The following is a 23,985-nucleotide window of genomic DNA, read 5'->3' as shown; positions in this document are numbered from 1 at the left end:
GAATTCAAAACTTGGATGGAGAGTATATATAAAAGGCAAATAGCAAATATTACAGCGAATGGACTGCTCTTTGTAAACTTTTCAATTAGCACAAACAAAAGGCAAAAGTGTCTACTCTCCCCTTTACTATATGTAATTGGTCAGAAAGTCTTGGCCAAGAAAATCAGCCAACAAAATCTGATAAATAGATAATTGGTATAAAATTTAACAGAAATAAAATGTGAAATATCATGCAGTTGATGTATTACTAACAATCATGCAACCACAAAACTCCACACAACAGTTGATAAAAGTTATCAAAGATTTTGATTACTCTTCCAGATACAAAATCAGTGAAAAGGAATAGCAAGGCACTTAATTTCTGAGAAAGTAAATTTTGTGAAAAAAAAAAGATACTGGCTATGAGATAACAAAAAAGTCAGTTAAATAATTAAACCTTCCTTGAGAGGATGCAACCAACCCATATTTCAAAGGAAATACAGTAAACTATGACTAGAAATAAAACACAATGTTAACAGGTGAAAAAGTTTTAAACTTTCCTATGTTATCCATTAAAAATGAATATATTACTTAAGGTACACTTATTAAAATGGCAGCGATTCAAACCTCAGATTTAAAACAACTGTAGGATTGGCAAAGAACAATTAATACATTTGTATTAATTATTAAAAAACCAACAGTAAAATTCAAAATTATCCAAGTCATAAAAGAAACGTGAATTAGCATTTTCCGATCTCAAATTATATTATAGAGCAAGCTATCCATCACAGACAGCAGAATGGGGCAATATTTCCAATAACACAATAACTACTACAGAAGAAGCAGGTTTAGCCAAGGAAGGGGCTTCACAGATACTTGTGGAACAAAAGAAGACAAGAATCTGAAGTTATAAGATAAAGTCTGTTAAAATTTAGAATTCCCAAAAAGCCTAACAATTTCATCCCAAACGTCATCAAAATAAATGTTTTCTATTTCAAAGATAGCTACAGTAAGAAAGATCTGGTTACATGATGATGTAATATGATACATCTGGACACAAAAAACAAACTAAAGACACAATAATTTTCTTAATGAAAGAAGAAATCTACCACATTTAATGTATTTGCAAATAACTGGAAAAATAAAAAGTAAAAATTGGTACAAAATGTTCTACAGATGGTTTTTAACTAATTAACAATTGCCAAAATGAATATATCATATAATAATTAACATTGGGAATGCCACAACAAACAAGGAATGTTTTATCATATATAGTTTTTACATAAAAAAAATAATCAAAAAGTACTGGAGAGAACTATACCAAACTACCAAAATATGCCCAAAATTCAAAAAATAAATCATGAGTTAAAATCACAAATATTCTCATTAGATGTAAATCTAAAGAAATTTTTGCATCATGATTTATTAATATTCATAGTGGCAGTGGCAAGAATCAATGTAGCACAACATTGAAAAAAAGAAACCTTGCTGTCTATACAACTTTGGAAGGCTAAAATTGAAGCATATGCAGCAATGAAAAAAGTACTGATATAATTCACAGCTGAAATCTAACCAAATTCAATCAGGAATGCTTGAATAGCAAGGCAAGCTAAGACACTTAGATTATGGGTTTTGAAGAAAATCCATGTATCAAGAAAAGTTAAAAACTTCAGGAAGTCACAAAAATAATTAAAACCATCCAAACAGAAATGAGTAGTAATGTCTAAAGTAAACTATAAAAATATCCAAGTTACAATTAGTGGCTGGCTGTATATACTTTTTATTTATTTTTCTTATTTTCTTTGCATGTTTCATTTAACCAATAAATAAGAGACCTATATTTTAGATTTGAACATGAATTTGGCCAAACTCTCAGAGAGAGCAGAGGGCAGGGGAGCCTGACATACTATGGTCCAAGAAGTTGTGAAGAGTCAGATATAACTTTGCGACTGAACAACAACAAATATTTTAGATGTCATCTTTTTCAACAAGAAATATTTTAGAAATGATCTTATTTCAACAGGAAATATTTTAGAAATGACATCGCATATATGTTGTTGGAGATGCAGTAAAATTAATGTTTTAATTAAGTATATTGTTTCATCTCAGTAAAAAGCAAAATATGTGTCAACTCAAATTTAAGATTTAGTATTTTTAGATGTTTTCATCAATGATATATATGGGAATTGGCTTCTGGACAAAGAAAATGGAGTTAAGTTAGTAACACAGTTGTTAAATGAATCTGGTTTCCCAACTGATTTTACTTGTCAGGTGGTCACAAATGGCGATCACATGAACCTGGGACAAAGTAACCGTCATAAATCTGAGTCAGATGCCAAGTGTCTCAATGTTGATCACGTGACCGTGAGGATGCTGCAACATTCATAAGTGGGAAAAAGGTCATAAGTCACTTTTTCAATGCCGTTGTAATTTTGAACAGTCACTAAATGAACTGTTGTAAGTCGAGGACTACCAATATTCAGTTATTTGCAGAAGTGATTAATATAGTCAACCAATAATGATTTTAATGACTCATGGCCTCAATTTATTGACAAATGGGCAGGTGCATGCATGTGAAGTTCCACTTGCATGAGTGGAGAGCGCTTGCGTGCAAAGCTCCATTCACATAAATGGAGCTTCGTGCACCAGTGCTCTCCACTCATGCAAGTAGTGCTTTGCACTGGAGCACAAGTGCCTCTGCTCAAGTGCCCTCCACTCGCATGAATGGAGCTTCATAAACAAGCGCAAGCATCCTTCACTCATGCACAAAGCTCCATTCGTGCAAGTGGAGGGAGTGTGCACGCACTACTCACACAAATGGAGCTGTGTACGCATGCATGCACCTGCTACTTATATGCTTCCCCCCCCCAGTGCCAGGGCCACCATGCTGGAAAAGTTGGGTACCACTGGTTTAGACTTCAGGCAGTCCTCAACTTACAACTGTTCATTTAGTGACCATTTGAAGTTACAGTGGCACTGAAAAAGTTGCAGCATCCCCATGGTCATGTGATCAAAATTCAGATGTTTGGCAGCTGACTCATACTGTGTTGATTTTTTTGGGTGGGCCTAATATAAGCCCTACCCCAAAAATAAGCCAGGGGGATAGGCATGGCTAGCACAAGTGGCAGCGAGCGAAGAAAGGTCGTAAAAAGGGGCAAAAGTCACTTAACAACTGTCTCAGTTCACAACAGAAATTTGGGTTCAATTGTGGTTGTAAGTCGAGTCTTTATTTATATTTAGTTCTTCTGCTCATGATGTATTAATCCCCAAACAACATTTTCAAGTAAGAGAACCAGATGAGCTAAGTTAAGGATGCACTTTTGTTTTCATTCTGATTCTTGAAAAAATACAACCAGTAATTGCTTGAGGAAAGGGGGAATCAATGCACTATAATCACCTCAATAGCATCATCATACATTTTCCTTGCTTCTGTGTCCATCTTATCTGACATCAACCAAGCTTTCAACAAGTATTCATAAAAACTGTCTCCCAAACCACCCATGGATGTGTGATCTGCAAGAGAAAGAGACAGGGAGCATACAAAATATAAAACTGTGAGTATGAATGATTACTAAGATTTGCAACTACAAAATCCACAAGCCTGGATTAAAAAAGCTAATGTTTTAGAAATATTTTCACACTTCATCTAGCAATATAAGAAATGAAGCTCTCCTTATGTTATAACTAGACAAACTGTGATACCTGGGCTATTGTTTCAAAGATATTTCCTTACCTTAATGTCTCCAACAATGGCAGAGCTTCTAATATACTTGAAAAGTTCTTAAAAATTCAGGGAGCCATATCTGCTTTGAAATAGCCCATGTTGAACTATATAGCACTGTCAAACATTAGGAATTGACCACAATAAATGCTTTGTATTTTGTCATAAAAATGCTTTATGGTATTTTTTTGTCAGAAAATGTTTTTACAAAATTTGCCAAATTTCAATTCCATAGGAATCATGGGCCTTAGATTTTGGATGCATTCTGTAAGTTAGCCCATTTGAGGTACTTTGGTTCAAAATGTTTTACCCAATGACGCATATTTTGCCCAGTTAAAGTTATAGGCACAAGGGTTTTAGTAATAGATAGATTTACCTGGAATCTATTTTTATAAGTGTTATAGTAATGCTCAGGTTTTCAATAATTTGATCAGAAACTACATAGTCAGGACTCTGTAACTGGATAAAATTCAACTTACATAGAGAATAACTTTTTATAAGCCACCATTCTGAGCAAAATCTTAAGTCAAATCATCAAATAGTTGATTTGAGTTAAAGGTGCTTTACCTGGAGCTAACCAAGCACTCTCTGAGCTAGAGCAACAGGCCCAAAGTCACTCAGGAAGTTTCCATGGACTTGAATGTAAATTTTCCCTAGCTGTATTCCAATACTTTAATCACTACCTCATGCTGGTTGTCAGTTGAAAATTATAAAGTTTTTACAACACTACATTAGTAAAAAGATGTGCTCCACTGGTATCTGAATGGTGCAACAAAAATGAAATAAAACATTTCATTAAAACAATTTAGAGAGCATCAAATAACGGGAAATAAGTTTATTGAAAATTGAATAATGCTTGAAATACTGTTTTCCTCAATTATCAATATAGGACAATGGTATTTATTTTTCAAAGAGCATATTTTTGATCTCAAATCCTTAAAATGTATGTCATAGGATTACAAGAAAATGTGTGTGCATGTGCATATAAAATCTGGTCTAACAGGCACATGTATTTCATCCCCACAGCATTATTGTACAGTATTTCCACAAGCATTTTGTTTCTACCATTGTTTCCTATAACAATTATGAAAAGTATTGATTTGCTTGGTGAGTCCTGTTAGAATAATACAATTATAAAGTTGAGATGAAAGTGATCTCATGGTCATTTAGTACAATTCCTTGTTCAGGACAGAAATCCTCTAAACCAGGGGTGTCGAATTGCCAGCCTACAGGTCGGATGCATCATGCCAAAACTGCACTCACCCCATTGCCGGCAATGGGGAAAAAAGTCACGATACATCGCAACACGTCACGTGACATTGCAAGTTTGGCATCCTTGCTCTAAACTGTCCCCAACAGGTGATGTTTCAAAGTCCATATGAAAACATCCTGTGGGAACTCCACTTTGTAGAGATACTACTGCACTCTATAGTTCTTACTGGCAAGAAATTCCTCTGGATACTTGGCTTAAATCTTTTAATATCAATTTATCTCTCCTTATTCCCCTTAGTTAGATGATCCAGCTAACTACTACCTAACCTATTTATTAAATAAGATCTGCAAAATATGTGCTAATCAGGAGAAACTAATTGATTGGCTTGAATCTGAAGACCTTGTGATGGATGAATAGGCTGGGTTTAAAACAAGACAATAAAATTAGACCATGCTTTGGTGCTGCAATGTCTAATAGAAAAAGATAGGCATAACAACACTTTGGCAACTAGCTAAACTTTAATGATTAAAACAGCAGTAATCGTTTTTCAGGATCACTTGGCTTTTGCAGAATAACTCCTGCTGCAGCTACACAATCCTAAAAACCATAATTTGAACAAAATTGCTCACTCTTTTTTGGAAGCAAATTATGATTTCAAGCATCCACAGGAGGTCCAGTTCAGGTATCCATCTCAAATCATAATTATCATAGCCATAAAGTAAGAAATTAGAGCATTGAAAATGTTGACCTTTGAGCCTATAGCCATAAAGATTACTCAGTAACTAAAATCATGACATTAAACTGAGTTTTGGAAGAAGTTTCAAGTGAATTTATTGACAAATACATATGTACATTCATACAAGAAATAAATTCAATTTGCAATTTATATGAAAGAAATACTTACGCTGCCCCCAGCGCCCAGTTCTTGGATTCAAGTAGTTTGGATAAAGTCCATTAGGGCGGTCCATTTTCTGAAGCAGTTTACGAATATGCATAACCTTAATGAGGGAAAAAAAGGTAACCAGAGTTTCCTCTCAACATTCCTCTGATTTTTTTAAAATCAGATTTTCTTTTATAAATTGCCTCCTTATTGTATTTTAAGGAATTAGGAATGTTAGTTGAACTAATAACCTGTCTTAAAATTATATTTAAAAAATATTGAGAAAAGATGTAAGTATGTGTTTTACATCCACATAAACACAGATACACATGCATTTTTCCATCTTATCTCTATTTTCACAAATAGTCTTGAACTGTACGACTATATCAGAAAGAGGCACAAAACCTACCTTTTCATAGTAGACAGGGTTGCCAGTCAAATAGCTGAGGTGTACAAATTCCATGTGAAGTGTGCCGAATTCTGAGAGGATGCTGCTCCCAGCAGAAGCCCAGCCCCAATTGCGACCTACACCACTAATCAGAAAACGATAGGAAAAGGCTAAGAAAATGTATTTACAAGAAACAAAAAGCAAGGAAAGAAAACTAACACTTAACAAATAAAAATAAAATTGTAATACACCTTAGGTTTGTGTGGTTAACATAGAGTAAACACAATTTGGAGCTATCAAATAAACCCAAAACATCACACTATGTAAATTCTTTAAACTGCTTAACTAATCTTCAACAACACAAGGAAAGAATAATCAGAAGTTTTACATTATTCTTCACTGTGCCCACACTCATCATACCTCTTCAAATTCACCATTGCCCAAGGAATTCCTGTGGGTGTATTGAAGGCAGGGATGAGCTTTCCTGCTAGTTGCACTGCTTTTATCTTGAATAGCTGAAACAGATGGAGAAAGACAGCTGAACCATGGTTTGCCATTTACATTCCAAACCTAAACATGTCTACTCAAAAGGAAGCCATGTTCAATATGGAAGACTCCTTTAAGTATCCCACCTGAAACACATCTACGTAAATATTCTTCCACAGCATTTTTCTTTCCACCACTATGTCAGTAGGAAGGAATAGATTTCAGTGATCTATACATTTTAGAAATAATTTTGTTAAACCTAACAAAATGTAAAATAAAGTAAAAATAAAAATAGTTGGGAAGTGGGGTAAGTGGAGAAGGTAGAGAGAAAAATGTGGGGTGAAGGGGAAAAAGGAAGGCGGAAACATTCACTTCCAACTCTTTTTAGTGCAGTAGAATAAAAATAACATTTACAGGTTTAATATTTTATTTTTGCATACTTAATATATAATAGCCATTTTTTATAACAAACTTATCAGTGATCTCTACATCTTGTCTGAATTTATCCTGACTTAATCATCTATTTAATGGATGGCAAAGGTCTTCTAGATAATTTTCTCAGTACATAAATGTATATTGAACAATAATGGCATTCATATAAACTAGAGACAAAAATCCTAGGAGGTTCTCTACTTTCTCCATGTAAATGCTATACAATTCTTCATAGAATTGAAGGCTACAGGAGTTAAGATGCTGTTAAAATAATTATGTAGTGTAATTAATGCAGAACTGGAACTAGCCTAGCATCATATTTGGATGAACAAGTATTCATCTTGTGGCACAAAAGACAAAAGGGTTTGGGGATTGGTTGGTTTTCCTTTTTGTCCAATGAGGGATATACTGTACACTTTCCACTTATCTGCGGCCTAAAAAAGAGGAGCTCACCTTTAAAAGGAAGCCAAGATCCAGCTAAAAAATAACCAGAAAGATCAATACAATGTTGAAGCACTGAAGAAGGAAAAGGAACCAGTTTTAAAGTCTTCCTGGTGAGAGCATAATATATACCGTTAAAGCTCCAGAATAGATCTCTGGTTCTTAGGTAATTATTAAAACTGGGGTGTTCATAAATTCTAGATCAGTGGTTCTCAACCTGTGGGTCGGGACCCCATCTGGGGTCGAATGACCATTTCACGGGGGTCGCCAAACCACGCTGTCCGCCACTTTTTTCCCCTTTTCCCTAGCTGTCCTACTCCCTCTTATTGGTGGCCACACCCACTTGGGGGTCACCACAACATGGGGAACTGTATTATGGGGTCACGGCATTAGAAAGGTTGAGAACCACTGTTCTAGATGATCATTCAAACGAAATGAAGTGAATGCTGAATCAGTTAATGAAAAGCTCAGAGGAGATATAAAATATTGGTGCTAGTACCATCTTCTTCATATAAGACTATAGCCTCATAACACCATTTTTCTTTTTAAAAAAAAAACAAAAACAAAAAAAGTAAAAGTATCTGGAAATCATTAAAAGGACCTCTAATGCAGGGCTTTTCAACCTTTTCACCCATTGTACCACTTTTAGGATGTGGCAACATCCGAGTACAACCAGTCGCCTAGCAAGGTGTCAAAAACTTGATGACCAAAAAAAAAAAAAAAGGAAAAAAGTGATAAAGTACAGGTAGTCCTCGACTTACAACAGTTCACTTAGTGACTGTTCGAAGTTACAATGGCACTGAAAAAAGTGCCCCCCAAGCCACAACTGAGCAAGACACTTGCCTGCCCGCCCGGTGGCGCTCTTCCTCCTGTCCGAGGTTTTCATTTTTGTGAGCATTTCTGTTGAGGATTGGCAGCGGAGGTGGGGTGGGGGGGTGTTTGGTTTTTATTCCCCCTGTCTGCTGGGTGGTTGCAGCAGGTTTTGGTCACTTCACATAACCCTGGGACACTGTGACCGTCATAAATATGAATCAGTTGTCAAGCATCTGAATGTAAATCACAAGACCCTGGAGATGCTGCAACATTCCAGCTGATCGGCGCTTCTTCTGGGCTCAGCAGAAGCGCCAGGATCAGCGCCAAGCTCCAGCTGGCACTGATCCTGGCACTTCCGCTGAGCCCTGACAACCCTGCAGCTCCAGTCATCTCTCTTCAGGCTTGTGCGGTGCTGCCACTGGTTCAGCTCATTCCCCTCCCCCGCTACCACTTTTCTAGGATGGTCGCGTACCCACCTGCTAGGTGCCAATGTACCACAGGTGGTACCCGTACCACTGGTTGAAAAGCCCTGCTCTAATGTAATAACCAGATTCCTGTAAGTTCCCAAGTGCAAAAATTGACAGTCTGCTGCATTTTAGTCCTCAAACCACATTTTTTAGAGATCATCAAAATTTCATCGGTAAAATCTGATTGAAAACTACCTAAAAGGTATAGAATGATTCTTAATTTTCAAAAATGAAATGAATATGAATAGTTGTGTGTAAAAGTGGAAAATTTACCCCAAGCAACCCTGAATGTTCTGTGTTACCCCCTCCAATTTTACTATGATGTAATTATCCTCTGTTCTACATTCATTATAAAGAGGCAAAGGCTGCCGTGTACTTCTATCTGGGAGCTGCTTTAAGAGTTACTTTAAGCTAAAGTGCAATATAAAATGTATTACAGAATAAAAATAAACTGATATTTGCAACTTAAAAATAAAAAGAAGGGGCGTTGTCTTACCTGAACGCCTTTTCTCAGCATGATGATGTAGAATACACTGATGGGTAATCTCAGCCTTTCTGCTCAGTTGAGACTAAGTCAGAAACTTGCCAGGCCTCCTTGGGGGTTGGACCTTCCCCAGTTTTTGACCAAGGCAAAGCAAAACATGACGAAGTCCGACGCATTGGCTCCTCCTACCCTGACATCAACCCAGACATTCTCTAAGGGTGGGTGTGGATTCTACATCATCATGCTGAGAAAAGGCATTCAGGTAAGACAACGCCCCTTCTCCAGCATGATGAGTGTAGAATCCACTGATGGGACATACCAAAGCAGCTTATGTCCCTACGGGAGGGAACTAGTCTGGGCTTGTGTCTCATCGGAGGAAAGTACCTGCTGTAACACCCTTCTGCCCAATGACTTGTCCAGTTTGCAAACTTGTCCAGTTTGTAGTGCCTGATGAAAGAAGAAGTTGCTGCCTCAATTGATGCCTGGGTAGACCAGGCAGCCGATGTAGCCGCACTGCGAGTGGAGTGGGCAGTGATGCAGCCAGGGACCGGCAGGGATTGAGAAAGGTAAGCATGGGCGATGCACGCCCTAATCCACCTTCCAGTGGTCGAAGAGGAAACCTTCTGACCCATGGAAGCAGGTTGAAAGGAAACGAACAAAGCTTCCGATCTACGAAAGGCGGATGTTTGTTTTATGTAATAACGCAGAGCCCTGCATATGTCTAGTTTATGCCACTGCCTTTCCAGCCTGTGCGATGGATTGGGACAGAAGTCCAGAAGCACTATCTCTTGAGACTTATGGAACCAGGTATTAACCTTTGGAACAAAAGATGGATCTAAACGAAGCACTACCCTGTCATCATAAAAGGTGCACAGGTCACTCCTGATTGAAAGAGCAGCTAACTCAGAAATACGCCTGGCTGATGTGACTGCAATCAAAAAAGCCACTTTCAGGGAAAGTAGTCTTAAGTAACAAGACCTGAGAGGTTCAAACGGCATTGAAACTAGTGCTTGTAGCACCTGTGGTAGGTCCCAAGAGGGATAGCGACGGACCACTGAGGGTCTGTCGTTAGTTGCCCCCTTGAGAATGTCGGATGTTGAGCTAGGGGAACCAGATTGTCACAGGTGAGGATCGTGGATAAGGCTGCAACCTGTCTGCGGATAGTGTTTGGAGTTAACCCCTTATCCATACCCTCTAACAGATAATCCAATATGTTAGGAATGGTGACAGAAAGTAGTTGGAGGTGGTGCTTAGTGCACCAGATGCAGAAATTCCTCCACGTGGCATCATGTATTCTATTAGTCAAGGGACGTCTGGAAGCTTGGATGACAGAAATCACCCTAGACGAGTAGGATTGTCTAGTTAAATTTCTCCGCTCAAGTGCCAGGCGGCTAACTGGAGCCTTTGGGGATCCAGGTGTCATAGTGCCCCCTGGCTGAGGGAGATGCGGTCTGGAGGAATCCTCCATGGCGGCGAGACAGAAAGTTCCACGAGGTCGGCAAACCACGGGCGTCTCGGCCAGTGTGGAGCAATCAAGATGACTTCCGCACGCTCCTGAAGGAGTTTGCGGATGGTTGCCGGAATCAGTGGAAGGGGAGGGAATGCGTACAGCAGCCCCTCGGGCCACCTGCTGCGAAGAGCATTTGTCCCCTCCGCTCTCGGGGATGGGAACCTGGTGAAGTACCTGGGCAGTTGGGAATTGCTCGGGGAGGCAAATAGGTCCAACTGTGGTTGGCCGAATCTGCCCGAGATTTCCCTGAACAGAACTGGATCCAGGCGCCACTCTGAGTGGTCTACCGTAGACCTGCTCAGGGAGTCCGCCTGATCATTCGCCTCCCCCGATATGTGTTCCACTTTGATGGACCCTACGTTGCGCTCTGCCCAAGAGCCCAGACTGTGGGCTTCGAGCATAAGGGACCTGGAACATGTCCCTCCCTGTCTGTTCACATGTGCCTTTGCGGCCACGTTGTCTGTTAATACTAGAACGTGTTTCCCTGCTAGCGCCAGGTGAATGGCCCTGAGTTCTAGCCAGTTTATCTTGTGGGTCAAGTCCGAACTGGACCATTGACCCTGGGCTAGATGTGTCTGGAGGTGAGCACCCCATCCAAATAGACTGGCGTCTGTGGTCAGAGTGAGCCTGGTAGGCTCCTTGTAGAGGGAACCCTTGGCCATTGCCACTGAGGTCCACCACAGAAGAGAAGGCAACATCTGTCGTGGGACCCTCACCCTCCTGGTGGAAGAACTCATGTTCCGCTTCTGAAAAGGAAGAAGGAACCAATGGAGTTCTCTTGAATGCAATTTGGCCCATGGAACTATTCCCATGCAAGAGACCATCTTCCCCAGTAGTTGTGACAGTTGGACCAGGGGAACTACCTTTTCTCTCCGTACATGGTGGACAAGAACTCTGATGCTGTTCCGGCGTTCCTGGGAGAGGAAAACCTCGCACAGATTTGAATCTATGATCGCCCCCAGGTTGAGGAGGCGAGTGGAGGGAACCGTGTGACTCTTCTGGAAGTTTACGGAAAATCTGTGAACCTGAAGAATCCTGATGGTGATCTCTAGATCTGATTGGGCCGGCCGGAAGGAATGGGATTGGATGAGGATATTGTCCAGGTAGCATTGAATGCACACCGGAATCATCCTCAGATGGGCGGCTAATACCGCTAATATCTTTGTGAATACCCATGGCGCCGAGGAAAGGCCAAACGGGAGCGCTTTCTATTGAAAATGCCGATGCGCGTGACAAAACCTGAGGAATTTGCGGTGCTTGGGGAGGATCGGAACATGAAGATAAGTCTGTTAAATCTATGGAGGATAGAAAATCCCCCCTTCTGATGCTGGCAAGAATGGACTTGAGAGTCTGCATCTTGAACCTTTTGTAGGTTAAGAAGTGGTTTAGGCCCTTCAAGTCCAATATCGCCCTCCAACCCCCCGAGGCCTTTGGCACCATGAACAGGATGGAGTAAAACCCCTGTCCCTTCTGTTTGGTGGGCACTGGCTCGATGGCCTGTATTTCTAGAAGATGGGAGATGGCCATGGACATGAGTTCTGCTTTGGTGGCGTTTCTTATATTGGGACAAGCTAGGAAGCGCCCTGGAGGTACTGATAAGAACTCCAGGGCAAGGCCATGACGGATGGTATCTATGACCCACGAGTCTATGGTGGTGGTCTCCCAAGTGTCGCTGAACAGAGCCAGACAACCTCCTATGGGAGAGAACTCCCTGGAGTCATTTGTTCCGTCCATACGGACGGCCTCCGGACCCTCAAAAGGGCCGGTTGGTTTGGTACTGGGAACGGGCTCTGGGGTTTTGGCGATTCTGTTGGAGATCCTGCCTAGGGGGAAAGGTTCGTGCAGTACAGGACCAATCCCAGGACGGTGCGGCCCGAAAGGGCTGTCTCCAGTCCCAGGCGGCCCCAGCACGAAAGGACTGCCTTCAGAATCTTGTTGTGGCTTCCTGTCTGCCCTCCTGGAAGGATGTGCAAGCACCTTGCGCTTATCTTTTCCCTCCACCAGATATGGTTCGAGAACTGGGCTGAAAAAGTGAGTGCCGCTATAAGGGGTGGTTGCCAAGTGCCACTTGGACTTCAGGTCAGCCCATCACTGCTTTAGCCATAGAAGTCTACGAGACGAGACTGTGGCTGCAATTGATCTGGCTGAATACCTGGCAGAATGTAGAGATGCATCTGCCACATATTCTGACGCTGCGATCAATTTGCCTAACGTCTGGTGTGCATGCACCTGGTCCAGGAGGGATAAGTGCCTGAAGCTCGCGGAGCCACATGATAGACGATCTGGCGAAAAAAGAAGATGATGTCGCCGCCCTGACTGACATGACGAGGCCTGATGAGCCCTGCGGAGAGCAAATTCGAATCTCTTTTCCTCCACCTTCAGGGCCTCTGCCATATCTCCTGGGATGGTGGAGGTAGAGAACAAAGAGGTTAGAGGAGTGTCCACAAGCGGCACCTCCAGGAGGGAAGAGAAAGAAGAAGAAACGTTGAATAGTTTTTTCTCCATCCTGCTAGGATTGGGGAGAGTGCCTAGTGAAGCCCATTGCTTTTCCATCGTAGTGCGGAAGAAATGCGGGCATGGAATCTGTTTTTCCTCGATCACTGGCTCAGAGAACAGAGGATTCGATTCCTGAGGATCAGTGGCTGTCGGCTTAGGATCCTGTTTGGGAGTGATGTTGGCCGACGTACAGGCCTTCAACAAAAGTGACCTGAATAGGGAAGGATCAAATAAACCAGAAGTAGGGAACGGATCCGGAGCCGTCTCCTCATCTTCGGACATGGGCAAGTCCGAAGTTTTGAAGCTCAAAGAATCCTCCTCTCCCACCTGAGAAGATGTGTCTGAATTGCCCAACCTGGGGAACAGGGCGGGCCCTGCCTGAGGCAGAGGTGGGGGGGGGCGGAGGCATCTGTAAAGGCCGCTGACTCATGGCAGAGGCCATGTATTGTGAGAAGGCTTGGTTCATAAATGCCTGAAATTGATCCTGCCACACTCCCTGTTGTTCTGATGGGCGGAGGCCAGCAGCCGTAGGTATAAATGTGGCTTCCGGGCCCTGGTGAGTTGAAGGGGATGAGGAAACCCCTTGAGTGTCTGCAAGAGATGAAGGAGGGGGATCAACCTGTCCAGTTTCCCCCTGAGGAGACCATACTCTATGGGCATAGCTGGGAGGCACAAATTGAGGCTCAAATGGTGAGGGGTCCACTGGAAGTGAGTCTTTGTACTCTGGAGAACTCCTTCTCCAACGCCTGATGTCTCCTCGAGGCTTCTTGGTGGGCAAGGCCTTTGCCTTAGATTTCCCCCCCCCCCGCTGCTTCCGAATTGGAGGATCTGCGCTTTTCTTCTGCTGGGGGGGGGGGGGCAGAAGAGCCCTGCAATGGCTGAGGAGTTGCACTATCTGCCATTGTCACCTGGATATTCCGACTAGGAGATATACAAGCAAGGGCAGAGAAAACAATGCAGATCTGGTTGTCAGAGAAGGAAATCCCAGGCTCTGAACAATAGCAATGGCAAACAGCCAGATAGACACCTAGGACAATTTGTTAGACCCTTGTGACACAGCACCATACATCTAGATGGAACAGGTAGTACAAATAATCCCCCCTCCTTGTGAATGGGTGCAATGAGCAAAGATTCAAATCTCTGAGGCAAAACCTGATTGCAAAAATGTATTCTGGCCTGATACTCAGGTCTGAAGAGCCTGAGAAGCCTTGACCGGTCTGATGGATTGACCACTAAAGGCCAGAGACCTGACAACAATTTTGTAGATAGGCCACGATACAAAGTAGAAACCAAAATGGCAGCCACCTCAGATCTTCAGTCCTGACTTGAGCACATTGATGAAATTAGCCCTATGTAATAGGCCTGGAATCAAATATCTGAGAAGCCCAGTGTGATAAATTTACCCCCCCAGTCCATGCCTGTCACAGCAGGATAAGGAGATAGCCAGAGAAGGGAAGAATTCCCCTTTGCTGAGGACTCCACGAGGCTCTCAAAATGGCGGCTACACCAAATTAATGGTCATTAAAGACGCGGCCTGCTTCCCCAAACTTAAAAAATTCTGAGGGAAAACGCAGTTGAATTTAGGTCCCTGCCTCTGTAGGCGAAATTAAATGACTTGCAATTCGTTGTTAGGCTGCTTCAATCCAAACCACGAGTGAAACCATCGATGGCCTTGCGGCAATGGTGCGCCCCTGCAAGGCTGTCCGGACTGCAAGGAAGTTCTCCGTGCCCACGCGGCGATGGCGCGCTCCGGAAAGCCGTCCAGCCTCCGAAAATGAACTCCACATGGAGTATCAGGCTTTGGGCAGCTGCCTCGAGCCTCTTGAAAGGTCTGCCTCCAATATGAGGCTGGAACAGCTCAAGGCCAGAAACGGCCCAGGTGGAGCCTGGAAGGCTCACTGGCCCCAGACAGAATTCCTTGCTGTCTTGCTATCAATTTTAAATTTGTTTAGAATGGAGACTAAGACCAATTTGTAGCCAAATTAAGTAAGAAATTTGAAGAAATGTATATAAAACTGTTTTCAACTAATCTAATTTCAGAGGAGCCAAAGGAATTGCATCCTGCTGAGCGAAGACTGAGTCAAAAAACTGGGGAAGGTCCAACCCCCAAGGAGGCGTGGCAAGTTTCTGACTTAGTCTCAACTGAGCAGGAAGGCTGAGATTACCCATCAGTGGATTCTACACTCATCATGCTGGAGAATTATTATTAAACATTGACTGTGATTAATTTTTCATCTCAGCAGTTCTTCTCATTTTAGGAATAAAATGAATAATTAGGATGTATATATGCCTATATCATATCAGTACTGATAGTCTGTATATACCTGAATCTGATCCACTTTCTCCAACCACAAACATGTAACTCAAATTTTATGTAAAAAAAAAAATTAAATTCTGCAACCATCATAATAGATAAGGTAGTTCATAATTATTTTCCCTAGTACTTTAACCAAAGGGAAAAATCAATAAGTTCATTAGGGAACCTAAAGGATTTTCCTTTAACTATGGAAAATAAATAAAATTTAAGATTTTCTCAGTATACTATTTTTTGAGACCAATATCAAGGTTTTTTTTTTTCCATTTAGGCATACATTGAGGTTCAGCCTTCACCAGTTCTGGTTACCTACCAAGCAGCCTGTGAAATGGGAAGAAAACAAGCATTTGCTTCCTTAAAAAATTAAGAACAATCCTCAAACTTTTACACAAACGTACAGTGGCTCCCTTACCTCCTGTCCTGAGAGGTAATAAGCTGCAAGCAAGCCACCAATGAAACGAATGTTGACTTCAAAGACAGATACCTCTGAGTTCTTGAAACAGATAAGAAGACAGATTCTTTAGGTATAAACTAAATACTAATACACTGCATTTACATTTCACGTGCATCCTTACAGCAAATAAACGGAGGATTTCTGCTTCTACCTTAGACAAATTGTAATTACTCTTTATAGCAGTTCTTTGGGATAGTAAGCCACTGTTGCTACTAGTAACAGTGAAAATTAATTATCTTGAGTTTGGATGCAATGCTAAATTGGGATTAATTAAAGCTGGATGTGAAAACTTTTAATACAACTTTTAAATGGATCAAATATAAAGACTGGGGATTAAGAAAACTCTTACGTGATTTCTGGTTTTTAAAAAAATATGATTCCTGAAAAACATGAGCATAGCTGAAACAAAACCAGTACAAGCTAACTAAATTTACATTTTAATACTTGATGTGACTAAAACAATGATACTTAATTACGCAAAATATCACTGGACATTTCAAAAGCAGTCTTATAAAAATGAGTGCAAAAGAAAAAAGTACTAGCACAACACAAATAAGTGCTTGCAAATTAACAGGAACATCAATTCACTCTTTAAAAAATGCAATAAAACATGTGCTTGAAGTTTTACAAAGCTTTCATGTCCACTATCACAAATCATTTTTAAACACTGGTAGAATAAAATTTTAAGTTATTCCAAATAATAATGTTGTAAAATACATTTTCTTACCACACTAAAATCAAGATGATTCTCAATCCATTCCTGTCCTTCTCTGAATTCATCATGAAGGCCCATTATATAGAGGGTATCCAAAGCATCTACTATGCTTGCTCCCAACTGGGAATTGCCTACAATCAAAATCCAGTATTTCCATGATAAATATATCATTTATAGATACCCTTTCCAGATCCATTACCCACTTATCAATTGAAACAATACTTCATAAACATTTAATGCCCTTATTTAGAAATCAAATAAAGATTAGAATAAGAATACAGAAATAATTAAAACAGCACTTTTATGAAAATAAACATTCACCAACATTTACAATATAGGGCTGGTCTCAAGGTTACCAGTTCCGGATTACAAAAGTCTGGATGTTTATCTCAGAGCAAAGAGTTGTTTCTGATAATTATCTGTTGCAACCAGTTGAGTCCGGGTTTTTTTTAGGCCAGATATGGTCTGATATCACCAAATAACTACCAAAGGTATTCCTCACTTAACAATCATTCACTCAGCAATGATTCAATGTTGCCACAGCATTGAACAAATGGAATTTACAACATTATTTATTTGTATCCCGAATCAAGAAATTACAGGTTCTTTAAAAAAAAACATTTGTATCCTGCTTTTATTACTTTTACAAATAATACAAGGTAGTGAACATATCCAACACCACCTTTCTATTTTCCCCACAACAACCCTGTGAGGTGAGTTCAGCTGAGAATGTATGACTGATCCAAGGTCACCCAACTGGCTTTCATAGGTATGGTGGCACTTGAATTCATGAACTCCTGCTTTCTAAGACTAGAACTCAGTCTCCCAGTTTCTAATTTGATGCCTCAATGACTACATCAAACTGCCACTCCTGTTATTCCTCCAGTACTTTCTGTACAGGATCTTAGTTCACAATCAATATGTGTAGAACTGTTTCTATTACAAGCTGAAAATGCAACTGTCAATTGTAGTTTAATGTCATTTGAGCAATGTCGTTGACAGAGAGATTTAAATTGAAGGACTCAGTTATGAGCATTGTGGTTTGTATAATGATAAAAATGATTATGTGTAAACCATGAAGTATTTTTAGAATATCAAAAATAAACATCTCTGTTTCAATTGCTTACCAACTGAAACAATTCTCAAACCTTCGTGGAACCAAAAGCTTTCTTTAGGCCAGATTAACTGAAAACAATTTGAAGAAGTAACAGGAAATAATATTAACTACATACATAATCAACATTCTAGAAGATTCATCAGAACTAGAGAATGGGAAACCTGGAGAGAGAATTGAAAGTTATACAGAACTCATAGAAAGAAATACCATAACTCTCAGGCCTATTCAGGATTTGCTCCAACCCAGCACTGGAATATAATTCTGAGAATTTACCAAATTTGAGCCTGGACCTCAAGCTGTAAAAAAAAAAAAAAAAACCCTACCATAAATAACAAACCTACCATAAATATTTCCTTATTTAATTTGTATTAAGATATTCAAAATTTAAATATTTGTCTTTTTTATTTACAATCACTGCTGTTTTTTTCTATTCATCTTCCTAAACCCTTTAGTTATTCCTTTGCTTTTTCTATTTTTTGCTTATTATGTATTAAACTATTTTCTAGAAAATTATTGTTTGGAGCTTTTCACTGTTTCATTTAAGGAATTAGTCCATGCCTTCACATTTTGATTTCTTATTTGATGGAATATAGGTACAGTACATATTTTTCATTCCAATATTAAGTAATGCAATTTCTTTAATGTTGCCCTTCTGAACTACAGTTTGTCATATTTTCCAGTCTATTTTGATAAATGCATTATCAACACTGGCCACCATCATGTGAAGCTCATAAGCCAGGCTTCAAAAGAATTCTGATTATTCATGAACAAGCTGTTTGCTAACATGTTACTAGTTCTTCCCCAAAAGCTGCAAGCATTGTAAAGTAAAAAATATTTCACTATTTACCAGTTATGGAGAAAATTCCTTGTGAAACTCATCAATCTTATTATCTACTGCATGGCTTTGAAGACATGAAAGACATGTGCTCTAATATAATCCTTCACGCTTCTTTAAACAGCATTGAGACATCATATAAGAAACATTTGACATCACATTTGATAGCCTTTGAGGACACTCTCTAAACTGAAATATTCACATTACAGTTGCTTCACAAAGATAACCAAATTAAGCAGCAGCCAAATCCCACTGCCGCTTTATAATTCTGCTTCCATATTTAATATGTAATAATCTCATTGAGCTTGTCTTTACAAAAGGCAGGGCCAAATATCTATGAAAAAGGATGAAGACTGCAATGCAGCAGACAAAGGTGGATAACTGTATCCATGGTAAGAAAAGTGGGCTTATTATGTAACAAACAAGGTTGGGGGTTATAGCCATGGTGAGAAGATAATGTTATCAGGAAAGAGCTTATCATGTAGCAAGCATAGGGATCTGGGCTTTCTACTGAAGATCAAAAAGAGCCCAACCTCTTCTAAAAGAGGGGAACAACGCCCAGTTAATGTTTGTACCAAAGATCAAGATAAATGATAGAACATCAAAGAGAATGATGCTGCTGTTCATCAGACTATTCCTTACTTTGATTCCATCTGTGCTAGCTCAGAACCCTGGAGTCTTCCACATCAGGCCAGAAAAAGGAGGTGATTACTGTTTCCTTTTCCCTTCTCAATGGATAAAATCATATCAGGGAGACAACAAGAAACACTGGTTTGACCTTGAGTCATTTACTCAGAACTTCACCTATTCAGCCATGTGTTGCTTGCCTTCATTCTTCGGGGAAGACGACAATGATGGTGGTGGATTTAGTACAAGAATTGCATCTATCAGACAGGGAAATTGCAATCTCTTTCAGAATGCAAGAGTCCATCGGATTAATAGCACAGAGGGGTTTCTGATTCTTGGCGGAGACGCTCCATATCCAATGAAAAGCTTGAGATCTGGATACAATTGGGGCCACTGTGAAGAGATTACTCTCCCAGGATTTATGCTCAGTGATGTGGATATTCTTTATTTAGTATTCAAAAATCTGATTAGAAATTTGTTGTACAAAACTGGGATCATCTACTTGATGGCAATGGGCATAGTCACCATAGGAAGCTACTGGGCAGGAAGCACGGAGAAGAAAAAACAAGACAGTATAAAAAATCAGGACCAAACACAAGATTTTGATGAGATAACAATTGATACCAATATCTGCTTCACATGTACCTGTATGGTTATGGGCACCCTCATGCTTCTTTCTCTCTACTGCTTCTATGATTATATGATGCATGCAATGATTGGCATTTTCTGTATCTATGCATCTTTTAGCCTATACTGGTGTTTGACTCCATTTGTGAACAAACTCCCGTTTGGAGAACATTTAGTCCATTTTCCATATTTCCATAAAGATCTGGAAATCAGAGCACTGCTTCTAGCAATGCTGTGTTTGTCTGTCAATGCAACCTGGATTATTTTCCGAAATGAAAATTGGTGGAGCTGGGTTTTGCAAGATGTTTTAGGCATTTCAATTGGCATTTACCTTCTGAGAACAGTTCACATGCCTACCTTAAAGAACTGCAGCTTGTTTCTGTTCACTCATTTGTTTTATGATATACTTTGCCTGTTAGTCACACCTTTTCTAAACAAAACAGGTAGAGACATGACGATTTTTGGGCCATCTAACTCAGACGAGATCCCTTTTCTGTTGAAAGTACCAATATTACCATCAACATCTTTTCTGGATAATGCTTCATTTACTGCTATAGGCCTTGGAGATGTTGTACTTCCTGGTTTCTTGGTAGCCTATTGCCACAGATTTGATGTTCAAGTTGAGTCTCCAGGGATCTATTTCCTAGCTTCTATTCTGGCATACAGCTATGGTCTGTTGGTGACTTTTGTGGTAACAACATTCCTACAGGCAAGTCAGTCAACTCTTCTATATTTAGTGCCTTGTATACTCATCACTACACTGACTGTTGCTGCTTTTCGCAAAGAAATAGTACTGTTTTGGACAGGTATAGACTCTGAAAATGAGATTATTCAATCTTCTTCACAAAAAATCATCAAACATTCAATTACACTGAAAAAGTCAGAGGAACAGCCCCATGGACTAAAAGAGGAAAAAGATATTATTACCGTCACATTCCACCTAGAAGAGCTTAATAGTGCCAATATATTCACAAAGCAATTATTTGACCAAAAGAAACACACAGAGAAGATGTACTGCACATTAAGCCATGCATCACTTCTCAATCAACATCTGGAGTACCAAGAGCTGATTGGAGATGCTGAGCAGCAATGTCTGATTGGAAAAAACAACCTCTCACCTATACAAATTTGCAACAATCTGGATGATTCAGATTAATCAAATGCAAGTCCATTAAACTTCCTTTGGGGCAGAAATAACTACATTGTCATTTTTATTGTGAAAATCAGCAATTCTGAATCACTACACATCTATTGAAGCCACTACCAGTGTCACTAACATGACCAAGAAACAGAGCTTGAGAGAAATCCATGGCTAGAGGGCCCAGTTACACAGATAGCTGGGATAATAACAGGGTTGACTGTTACTATTGGGAGTTATCAGGAACAAAAACAATGCTTGATTCCCCCCCCCCCCGAAGCAACAATTACAGTTGGCTTCTGAGTGACATGCCAGGGCCAAACTCCAAGACAAAATGTAAACTGCATTTTACTTATGTTTACATTTAAAATTGATTGTAGCTAATATTATTATTCAGTCATATATTTAATAATTTTTGTCTTGTCTCTGGAAGTCAAGATTGCCTGTGCATCTGAACTTTCAGTCAGATACTACTGCAAAATCTGTTCTCTATTCATGATGTGGTGATCGCTATACTCGGCGTGAGTAGGAACTACACAAAGAAATGCAAGTTGTATCTTATCTTCAGCTAAAAGACTCCTATTAAGTCTATGTCCACATATAATACTATGGTCAAGTTTTACTCCATCTGTAAATACAGGCAGCAGAGTACCTATCAGTTTGATACTGAAACATGCTAAGTTACTGTTAATATTAACAGAGGGGAAAGGACAATGAAAATTTTGTTAAATTTAGTTACTCAAAGACTGTCACAGTCATCTGACAAGATTTAATTACAGCTTTTAAACCTCCCTGTATTTGAACTGCAGTGTAATTCAATACACTACTAGTTATTTTATGGAAGAATACATTTTGTAACAGAAACGTTTTTGTATCATACATAAGCTAGAATAGTGATGAGGAATCACCAGTCTGCATGCTGGTTGTAACATGCAGTGCCTCTGTACCTAGAAGGGGCATTGTCTTACCTGAATGCCTTTTCTCAGCATGATGATGTAGAATCCACCGGTGGGTAATCTCAGCCTTCCTGCTCTGGCTGTGCCTTCCCAGTTTTGACGAGGCGAAGCTTTCATGACGAAGTCCAACACAATGGCTTCCTCTAATATGACACCTGCCTAGACGGCTGTGAAGGGTGGGTGTAGATTCTACATCATCATGCTGAGAAAAGGCGTTCAGGTAAGACAACGCCCCTTCTCCAGCATGATGAGTGTAGAATCCACCGGTGGGACATACCAAAGCCGCTCATGTCCCTACCGGGGGGGGGGGAAGAGTCTAGGCTTGTGTCCCCTGAGAAGAAACTACTTGTTGTAAAACCCTTCTACCAAATGAGGCATCCGCCGCAGCAAATTTATCAAGCTTGTAATGCCTTATAAAGAAAGAGGGAGAAGACCAAGTTGCTGCCCTACAGATCTCCTCAACGGAAGCCTGGGTAGACCAGGCCCCTGACGTGACCGCACTACGTGTGGAGTGAGTGGTGATGTGTGTAGGAACCACGAGAGACTGTGACTGATAGGCGCGAGCAATACATGCTCTAACCCGGGGCTTTTCAACCAGTGGTACACGTACCACTAGTGGTATGTGACCACCTGGCTGGTGGTACGCGGCATTGCCTTCCTCCCCCCCGCCACCCCCCCAGGGCGTCGCCCTCCTCCCCCCCTCCTTCACAGCTCCCTTGCTTGTTGCAATTGAAAACAAGCTGCTTGGCGACGGCCTGCAGGAACCCTACTGAGGGCGCGCGAAGAGCGCAGGCGCAGAGCAAGGCCCCACCCTCCCCAGGGACTCCTTGTGCAGGATCCGTGTCGCCCTTCCCCCCTCTTCTTACTTCAGAAGTAAGTGCGAGCCTGAAGGGAGCAGATCATCCACTCGCAGGTAGGTGCTTGAGACCTCTCGCGTCGTGGCCCTGAGCCTCCTCCTTCTTTTTCCCCTTCTCTCTCTCTCTCTCTCTCTCTCTCTCTCTCTCTCTCTCTCTCTCTGTTGTGGCCTCACTTTCTTCCATTTTCTTTTCCTCTTCCCCCCCCTCCCGCGAGCTTGTGATACCCCTCATGGCCCTTACGTTGCCTCCCCAAGTTCGAGTCTTTTCTCCCTCTCCTCTTCCTGAGGTGCCCGGCTTTACGGAGGGGAAAGCAAAGCGTTCAGACGGCATATGCCCTCCCAGAGGACTCATTGTAGCCATCAGCATGTGGGTGTGGAGGGAAAAATGCGCCCGCCTGACTCCCCCCCCGCGTGTTTCACACCAAGTAAGCCTTCGCCATCTCCATCACGGCCAGCTGGCCCGCCTACTAGTTTCCCCTTTTGGGCCAGGAGAAGCGCAAAGAGTTGCCTTTATCGCAGGCTTAAAGTTTTTTTAACTCGCAGCTTTTAGGAGCAATGTAAAGGCAATCGCATGCACGGGGCAAGTTGCTGGAAGTACTTGGCTGGGGGATAGAGGAAGAGAACGAGGCTCTGGCAAGTCTTGTGCTGTGTGTGTGTGTGTGTGTGTGTGTGTGTGAGAGAGAGAGAGAGAGAGAGAGAGAGAGAGAGAGAGAGAGAGAGAGAGAGAGAGAGAGAGAGAGAATCACAAACTCCTTTCCAGCTCACAGAAAACGAGTGAGCAAGATTGCTGGGGCCGGGATAAACAGGCAGGCGTCCCCTGCCTGCTTTGCATGGGGAGAAGAGGCTGGAGAAGGTGGATGGCTATAATAATTTCTCAGAAAGTTGCTGGAATATTTGGCTGGGGGTGGGGGAGGAGAACGAGGCTCTGGCAAGTCTTGTGCTTTGTGGGTGAGGGTGTGTGTGTGTGTGTGTGTGTGTGTGTGTGTGTGTGTGTATGTATGTATGTATGTATGTATGTATGTATGAATGTGTATAT

At 41.0% G+C, this 23,985-nt stretch overlaps 2 protein-coding genes across 4 annotated transcripts in view; one reads left to right on the top strand and one right to left on the bottom strand.

The window, feature by feature from the left end:
- The window catches only part of MAN1A2 (mannosidase alpha class 1A member 2), a 98,016-nt gene that overhangs the window by 28,450 nt on the left and 45,581 nt on the right, over positions 1-23,985 (bottom strand). For all 3 annotated transcript variants that reach the window (XM_039338802.1, XM_039338803.1, XM_039338804.1), the window contains 6 exons: positions 16,806-16,924; positions 16,037-16,117; positions 6,602-6,696; positions 6,203-6,326; positions 5,818-5,911; positions 3,377-3,492 (listed from right to left, as the gene is read on the bottom strand). In XM_039338802.1, the coding sequence (XP_039194736.1) occupies positions 3,377-3,492; positions 5,818-5,911; positions 6,203-6,326; positions 6,602-6,696; positions 16,037-16,117; positions 16,806-16,924 (629 nt within the window). The remainder of the gene's footprint in view (positions 1-3,376; positions 3,493-5,817; positions 5,912-6,202; positions 6,327-6,601; positions 6,697-16,036; positions 16,118-16,805; positions 16,925-23,985) is intronic.
- On the top strand, positions 16,931-21,392 carry LOC120306124 (signal peptide peptidase-like 2B). Its single transcript, XM_039338805.1, has one exon. The coding sequence runs from the start codon at positions 19,311-19,313 to the stop codon at positions 21,153-21,155; it is 1,845 nt and encodes a 614-aa protein (XP_039194739.1). The 5' UTR covers positions 16,931-19,310; the 3' UTR covers positions 21,156-21,392.

This window comes from Crotalus tigris, unplaced genomic scaffold (genome assembly GCF_016545835.1).
Source record: "Crotalus tigris isolate CLP2741 ecotype Arizona unplaced genomic scaffold, ASM1654583v1 scf7180000017716.2861928, whole genome shotgun sequence".
Classification (NCBI taxonomy): domain Eukaryota; kingdom Metazoa; phylum Chordata; class Lepidosauria; order Squamata; family Viperidae; genus Crotalus; species Crotalus tigris.
This window is presented reverse-complemented; position numbering and strand designations above follow the sequence as displayed.